We start from the raw sequence: 8,938 nt of genomic DNA on the forward strand, positions 1-8,938 counted from the left end.
AACAGCATCCTAACTACCAAGATTCAAATTCTCACAAGGACATGAGGTTCACCGATCCCTTAATAAGAGAAATTTGAAATCATACAGCTCGAACCAATACAATAAATTAACATGCAAAGATCTATTTTAAAATATTTAATCAATTCGACAACTAATTAGACTACGCATAAATTCATATTCATCTCAGAGAACTTGGAAAGTAGGAATATCAAAATGAAGTTTCATCAATGATTGGAAGTAGTGTTGCACAGACCACCAACTAGTATGTGCTCATCAACAACCTCATAAAATCGAACATTTGTATTTTTTTCGTCGTTAAATGTAACCTCAAATATGCATCTTTAGAAAATCAAGCATAGAAAGGTAATTGCAGAAAACTATATAGCGAAATAAGGCATTTGTTCTGATCAACCTCCAAAGAAACAAAAAGATTGTATCAGAATCTAGCTGCAACTGCCACAACATACCAACTATCATCTCTAAAGCAGGTTTAAGCTATCGAAGACTTGCAAACTGGACATGATGTTTTTCTCCTCAGCCACGGATCGATGCACTGCAGTAAGTTCAACGACTGTTAGAAATTTGGTTGCTTAACCAACAATAAAAACACTCGAGCAAGAAAATTCAGAAAGTTTACATCTTTGTGAAACTTGTGCAAGCAAGGAAGATGGCGGATGACGTCCCCCACGGTAGGAGTTTCAAGACAAACTGCACATGCTTCTTGAAGACTCTCATTCTGCAAGGAACCAAAGAGGGTAAGCAACGTGCAATTCCAGCTACTCACGGCTTTAAGCAGCAGCCAGCAAACCAACATCTATGCTCTACACTCGCATAGATGTGTACTCCTTTATTATAGTAGAATGTCAAGGATATACAACAGTGTTAATCTAAGGTAAGAATTTAATACCACAAGGAGATCCTAGTTACCTGAACTGTTGACTGTGGTAAGTCGTTGATTTGCCATACAGATGCACCACCGTGTTGGTGGTTGTTCTCATCAAGAGCTAATAGCATTTCATAGTCATTCCTAAACCAAAGAAGGGAAGGACATGTTAGAAAACACGATATACATCTTTTCCAAAACAATAGTAATGACGCTAAAAACGAGATTGATAACGTAAAGAAGAAAGAAGACAATACTACATAGATTAGTTTTTTTTGATAAGGTATAGTACATAGATTACTTCAGATTAGTTCATTCCCTCGGATGACACATACCCTTGCACCTTAACTTCAGAGAGAATCAAATTATGTTACTTAGAGTTTCTAGTAATATCATTGAAAAAAATACGTTTCAGAGATTTGAACGCGTAGTCACCATGCCTCCTTTTACATTTTGATGCAACAAAAGTTAATTTCATTGAAGTGCTAATTTCATTGAAGTCATAAAAACTTACTCATTGAAGTCACGCTGCGTCTGAAGGAGGTTACCATCAACATCCATATTACTGAAAGCCTCTAATGTTTCCAATATATGCATCCTCTGCAACATTCAGAAAAAGTAAATTACACATTCACTGCTGGACCCACATCAAAAAAAATAGACAGCAATTACCCAAATCCCATTTTAATCATTCGGCTAAAACAAGTCCTTCAATAAGAGAGGTGAAAAGAGCATCTCTTTGACGCTGAAGTTTTAATGGGAAGAGGTGATGGTTTCTTTCAGAAGGAGCAAAGACAGAAAGGTGGAGACCGGAAGAACCAATCAGGGCACAAGTGAGGATGATAATAAAGAGCTTAAGGGAGCTTGTGGTCCCATAAGAGATGTTCTCTTAACAGAAAACCGTTTGTTCTTTGTTAAGGATTATAACATGAGATCTCTTTATGTTTATCAAGATAAAAGAAAGAAGTGCGATATTTTTCTCCTCTGTATCAAATCCTGTCTTCTTAAGTATGTTTTGACAAACCAAAGAAATAGATGAACTTAGCTAACTATCCATTTATATCAATCCTACATCCAGAATAAAAGAACCCCACATCAAAGTAGGATTTCATTGTACACATTCAAACTCATACAATGATGCCATATAGGGTAATCACACATCCAAAAGGGAAAGAGAACCCATAATGCAATAATTGCTCCACATTTCAATGAAAATATATCAAATCTTTTAAAATGATGCCATTCAAACTCATACAATGATGCCATATAGGGTAATCACACATCCAAAAGGGAAAGAGAACCCATAATGCAATAATTGCTCCACATTTCAATGAAAATATATCAAATCTTTTAAAATGTCCTTTTGGAAAGTAGGGAAAGAAAGGAGATAAATCATAATATAAGAACAAGATCTGCACACAAGGATGTTGCCTAATGGTCGATGAAGTTGGAATGAAGACCAACGGAGACTAAGGTACTCCAGCAGATTCAGAAAACGTAGGTGATTGTCATTTCTTAGGTACCTTTCTATTTCTCTCTTTCTATTTGACTGTTTATAACTCTATAGGCTAGTGACTCTCAAACTGAGGCGGCTCAGATTCAATTTTCCATAGCCCGTCCTTTCTTTCTTTATATATGACACAGCTGCTTAACACTAATCATCTCGGTCTCTTCTAAAACACAAACTACTGTAGAATCAACCTAAATAGCTTAGAAACAAAAAGTCATTACTTGAAGCCAACTGAATACAAGCAGCATGAAAATAACAAGAAATACAACTTGGGTAAACTAAATGTTTTATTGGCGACCAAAGTCACAAGGAAAAATGGAAGTAATAAATACCATGTCCACATCCATATTAGGAGGAAATAGTGAATTTCTTCCTCTAGAAGATGAGACTGTACGAGGTTGTCCAGGGAAACGGCTCCTCAACCTTGCCATTCTATTTGATGAAGAAGCCCGAGCTTGAGAAGCTCTACGAGATGTAATGGATGCATTTCTTGATTGTCGTCTGCGTATGTTTGCAACCAATGATCCATTCTGCACAACATCCCCACGTCCCAAAAAGAAAAAAAGACAAAAGGAGGAAAAAGAAAAAGAACTCAGTCAGAGATCAAGGCACATTCTTAAAGGATGAAAACAGAATATGAATTAAAGGTTTTTTGTTTTTTGCACATTTTGAAGACTAATGTATTTAAGATCACACTTAGACTAGGAAATTCAAAGAGAAAGACACACAAAATAGGTGATACTGCAGCAACAACAACAACAACAACAACCCAGTATAATCCCACTAGTGGGGTCTGGGGAGGGTAGTTTGTACGCAGACCTTACCCCTACCCTGGGGTAGAGAGGCTGTTTCCGATAGACCCTCGGCTCCCTCCCTCCAAGAACTCCCACCTTGCTCTTGGGGTGACTCGAACTCACAACCTCTTGGTTGGAAGTGGAGTGTTCACCACTAGAGTAACCCACTCTTGTCAAAATAGGTGATACTGCAATCACAGCAAATTTTAAACAAAAATCAAAATGAAAACCTTGAATTTCAATCAATGCTGCAAGTCAAAGTTATATAACAAAGAAAGAACAATCAATTTGCACGGCTACAACCCAAATTACCAACTATCATGATCGTTGATCACAGCAATATATCCAACATGAGCACATTCAAGTGTAAACAATTTCAAATATTTTTGGGTACATATAAAAAGTACACAGCCCCCAGAGGAAGTTCCAGACTGGGTAGGTCAAAAATTTTTAAGTGTCTCAGACACAAACTTCACTACAAATGAAAATGTTGAATATGGTTTTCCGCTACAACAACTTAAGTTCAGCAAACAAGATCGAGGGAAGAGCTGAAGACAAAGCTCGTCCTTGACCTGACCAAGTAGAGTTAGATATCTCCAGAAAGAGCTTGAGAGTAGCATAGAGCTAAATGTGGCATGGAAAATGTGGTAACTGTTTGAATACAGTTTGGAAATGGAAGTTCTACGGTGAGCGAAATTATTCATGCAAGGTCTTTAAAGTAAATAAGGGAGGTCCCCAGTGCACAAAACCTTTAACATCTTCTCATGATCTAGCATTAAGAAACACATTAGCAGTTCATGACGGTGCATATGGACCCATATATATATACTCAAACGCGCGTGCAGTTTCCAGTTCCAAATCCCATATTGCTCACTAGTTTCTGGACTAAATTCCTAATTTTTTTGAATTTAGTACAGTACCTAGTCAGCAAAATTTGACTACTTATTTCTATTCTTAGTTATTAATATATTTATTTATGACATTTTCTTAACAATTCATATATCATTTTCTAGAGCTATATGTACCGTTCGTTGCTGCCCTCTTCAATGCCCTATGGTCGATGAGGTGCATCGCTTAGTGCCTTGGTGCTAAGCATTGAGGTGCCTCTTAAGCTCGGCGAAGTTCCCGGCCTGCACTACATCTAGCTTCAAGGCTTAAGTGTACCTCAAGCGAGCCTTTAACAACACAAGATATCATGTTTGAGTATAATGCATATTTGGGACCATATGCACCACCATACGTACTAACTTTAGCAAAACCTCCAATTTCTATATCACTTCATGTCAAAGAAAACCTAGTATACAAAGATCTATTTTAGCAACAAAGGATTGATTGAATTGTCTTACTAGGGCAAGTCATGGTTCATATGCTTAGTCAAAAAGGATAATCCAACGAAATTTATGGGTTTACCTAGGTCACTTAACGGGCAAATCAATAAAAGATTTTTATCTTTGAAACCCATTGGAAAGGCAGTGCAAGAGAAATCATACAAAAATAATCGAACTTTTGAATTCCCCGAAAAAGATATGAGGTGCTCAGAGATAGTCGAAGTAATTGAATAGGAGGATTATTATGAATATTACCAAGTGCAAATGAAAGTCAAAGTAACTTCTGAATTAACATTCCACATATTAAAGCCCCCAAACATGAACATAATGTATAAATCTTTGAAAGTCGGATGTCAATGTCAATATTAGACCTAAGTGGCACATGTTTTACTAAGAAGTGATGTAAAGTATAGAAGACAATAAAATGTAAGGAAGCCCAACATACAAGATTGGATAATTGATTCTCTCCCCCAGAGGAAGCATGTAGGAGATCCTCCTGCGCTAAAGCCAAGGCTACATCTCCATCAATCTGTTGCGAAGAAAAGCAAAACTATCAAAAAATAGTAGGTGTTTGGATAATATTTGGTTGAAGTTTGAAAAAAATATTTGTAGTTGTAGTTGAAACGGGTATTTGGAAGAAGTTGTGCTTGGACATGAATTTCACTTGGAAAAACATTTGAAGTTTTGTGAGTGGGAACCATTATTTTCACTTGAAATACTTCTCAAACCAGTTCTTCAAAATTCAAATTCTCTATTTCAAGTTGAAGTTTAAATAATGGACCAGATTGTAGAACAAAGACATTTGAATTTTTTTTTTCTCAAACTTCCCAAATATCATCTATGGACAAAGGGGTATGGTACTGTGTACGGAAGACAAGAACAGTTAAATATTGATAGATAACAGCTAAAAATATGCTCATAAAGAGTCCAACCTCGCCAACGCCAAACGTAGGCACCTCATTATATAATTGTTCTTGGAGTTCCCGTGCCAGCCTTTCATCAGCTTCTAATTGTCTGGTCCTAGCATCATCATTCCTACTACTGCTACATACAACACGAGAGCCTTCATGTCTTGTGGTAGAGGAGGGACTGTCCACATCAATCACTGGTTCTACGCCTATACCTACATGATTTCTGTTTCTGGTGGACCTTCTATTAATCCTACTTTCAGGTGATGCAAGCAAAATGATGTCTAAATCATCAGAGGCTGATGTAGAACATTCACCATGGATGCTTGAGGCAGGTCCCTGCTTTAGTCTATTCTTAACTGTGTTTAATGCAGTATGATTTCCATTAATTTGGGGACATTGAGGTCCAGAAATGGATTCCTTTGGCTCTGCAGATTCACCAGAAACATGTCTAATAGAAGCTGAATCGTGACCATTACTTGCATCATCTCTTCGCGTCGCCCTACTCCCACTGGAGTGAGTGATAAAGCAGGCACTATCCTTATCTAAGGTCCTGTGCACATTGGACAAAGAAAAGTTCATGTTCCCACTACGGTTACGTGTACTTCTCCATCCACCTGATTCGTCAAAGCTTCTGGACGCATCTCTACTGGAATCACTCGTTTCCTTTGCCTTCTCATCAATAGATATCAAACTTCTGGAAGGATAAATGAAAAAAAAAAAAAAAACCTGATGAGACCTTTATCAGGACAAGAGTTAATCGTTGAGGTAACATTCAAAATAAAAGGAACCCAGAAATTTAAGCTACTATAAACATTACAATTCTAGAATATATATAAGAACCTGTAACTTGTAAAGCATGAAGAATGTGAAGCAACTAAAATCACCTAACTATATTGCAAACATTTATGACATGGATAAGAAGAGAACAAAGGTACAAAATGGTTGGCACAATCTTAGATATGATTATGAATAATAAAGTAAAATACAATTCGCAGGAATAAAATGACTAGAATAACATCACATAACAATACTTATGAACGAAGTAGTAGTAGCATCTCATACAACAAGATGCAGCAAGCATTTACAGACATCTCATTAAAGCCAAAACAGGGATACACACAACACAGATATTTTTTTCTGGATAAGTTTCCGCACAACACAAATATGTCGAAATGCATATCTTAATATAGATTCATCATTTGTTACAGCTGGTTGAACTCATCCATCTATACACACATGAAAACAAGCTAAACTGTGTTCCACATAAATCATCAAAGCATAGATCGCTCAGCAGGGATCTATATCATAGAAGATGTAAACAAAATTTCCCTTTTTCTTTTCCAATTTGGTCGGCCTAGTAAATTTGAAATAAACTGCTCTCAGAAAAGAACTAAAATTGTCTCTTCCATGAATATCTAGACAATCTTCACCAAATACGCACCTGCTAAATGGATGTGTTGTTTCATGTTCTTTTGAAGGAGAAGAGTGCATTATCACCTCCTTACCCTTTAATGTACTAGAGATACCATTTTTAGATATCAATTCTTTGGCAATACCTAAGCTTGTACCTGCAGATGATTCCGTAAGACTGTTACCAGTTAGCCCATGAGTTAAAACACCTTTGTCCTCCTCCACAGCTGGCTTTTTGGCCTTAGCTATGTTGTGAGGGGATATACATCCGTTTCGTACCAATCTTTTCTGCCCAATTACTCTGGGTGAGTTAGCAAAAGATGCAGAACCATCTTTTCGAGCTCCAAGCTGCGCATCAATGGTAGAATCCTTTTCTCCATGAGATTTAGAACTTGAACCATCGATTTCCTTTCCTTTATTGGCATTGCTAGATGGTACGAACGAAGTCATCTTGTGCAAATGAGAGTGTTCATTCATCGCTGCCGATCCGGATCGTGTTCTCCATTTTTCAACTTGACCACCATCGTGTGCTTCAACTGTAGGAGCTTTAACAAACACATGCATCGACCCACTTTTCTTTGTTAGGTCTATGGCAGGGTAGTTTCGCTGAGAAGACTTTTGACTTTTTGACTCTGGGTTTTCACTTTTGGAAAGGTGCAAGTTATATTTCTCATTGGAATTAGGAATGGAGGAAACCTTAGTAAATTGAACACCATTTCTTGAAGGGATAGAATTCCCCAAACCAGAAGCTGATGAATTTGCATGGAATTCAGATTTCATGGAACTATTGATACTTTTTGGAGGACGCATAAACAGCCTTCTTTTTCCTACACCGTTAACATAAACTTGATTCTCATTATGTTCACCAGTAATATTTCCATATCCTGAATGACCAGATGTCGATAAACCACTCTCCGTGCTGACACGATTCCTCACATTCAGATCCTTAGCAGCTAATCTATTAGGGGTGTCAGGAACATCGAATTGACTATCGCTGTTCACATGATCCATAATCTGCACAAACAGCCAAAAGTAGACATATCACATCAGTGGACAAATTTAACTAACCAAAAATTAGCACAGATATCATGTAAGGTGCAGAATCAAGTTACAATATCAGAAGTAAAGAGGAAAGACAGTCACAAGAACCGTGAGGACACCTCAGTCTCGAATAAGTTGGTGTGGGCTTAAATGTATCCAATAAAACTGTTGATAGAAAGCACTTGAAACCAACTGTACATACAAGACAATGATCCTTGGTATTAATTTAGCAGCAAAACCCTAATCACACAATAACCATAAAGATTAAACCTTTTATAAACAAGATACTACTGCAAACAACAAATCACTATATATAAGTTTAAAAAAAAGGGAAATTTAGCAAATATCAATTACCAACATAAGGGAAAAACCGATTAGAAAAGAAACATGAAAATCTGAAAATTCAAGATTTTTCTAACCCCATTCAAATAATTGTATTTCAAGCAGGAAAAAAAAGGGAACCTTTAATATAAATCAAACGAAAAATTAAGGATAATATAATGATAGAATCAAAGAAAAGAACAAACCTTTGAAGGTTATTCTTGATTCTGCAAAACCCACAAAATTCATGTATAGAAAATCATAATTTTGATATTGAAAAAAAAAAAGAGCAAAAGAAATGCTAGGGTTTGATGGAGAGAAGAGGTGCGGGGTCATGCCTGGGAGTGGGGGGTGGAGGGGAAGGGGGCGTTTGCAGTGCAATGTCCGGTATACACTTTGAGGCTACACTTTGTGGGAAGTGTATGACACGCTCTGTGATAATGGAGTAAATAATAAATAATTTGAATTTTGAATCATGAATTTCTGTTATTTCACTTTTACATTTAAGCTAAGTAACTCACTTCGCCATCTCTATTATGCCAATGTGAGCAACACGAGTGAGGCGTACAACACGAGCTTGAATCCTAACTAGTACATGAAGTATGTACTTAATTTTAAAAGGACGCACAATACGAGTTTGAACATTAATTAGTAAATCAAGTTTGTACTTAATTGTAGAAGGACGTACAATAGACCAGCCAGAATATTAATTAATACTTAATTAAATTTGATATTTAGTT

The 8,938-nt window shown here is 36.8% G+C and overlaps 1 protein-coding gene across 2 annotated transcripts; it reads right to left on the bottom strand.

The window, feature by feature from the left end:
* Positions 1-206: 206 nt before the first annotated feature.
* On the bottom strand, positions 207-8,572 carry LOC104111737 (uncharacterized). 2 transcript variants are annotated; one of them, XM_009621505.4, is made up of 10 exons: positions 8,405-8,550; positions 7,997-8,069; positions 6,868-7,850; positions 5,448-6,120; positions 4,961-5,044; positions 2,726-2,923; positions 1,398-1,483; positions 928-1,027; positions 638-736; positions 207-553 (listed from the first exon to the last, which is right to left on the bottom strand). In XM_009621505.4, exons 3-10 carry the CDS (start codon positions 7,845-7,847, stop codon positions 491-493), a joined length of 2,283 nt encoding a protein of 760 aa, XP_009619800.1. In that variant the 5' UTR covers positions 7,848-7,850; positions 7,997-8,069; positions 8,405-8,550; the 3' UTR covers positions 207-490. The 2 variants fall into 2 exon arrangements, with proteins under 2 accessions (XP_009619800.1, XP_009619791.1); XM_009621496.4 differs by lacking the exon at positions 7,997-8,069 and having other exon boundaries at positions 8,405-8,572.
* Between the last annotated feature and the right edge of the window lie 366 nt (positions 8,573-8,938).

This window comes from Nicotiana tomentosiformis, chromosome 9 (assembly GCF_000390325.3).
Source record: "Nicotiana tomentosiformis chromosome 9, ASM39032v3, whole genome shotgun sequence".
Taxonomy (NCBI): Eukaryota; Viridiplantae; Streptophyta; class Magnoliopsida; order Solanales; family Solanaceae; genus Nicotiana; species Nicotiana tomentosiformis.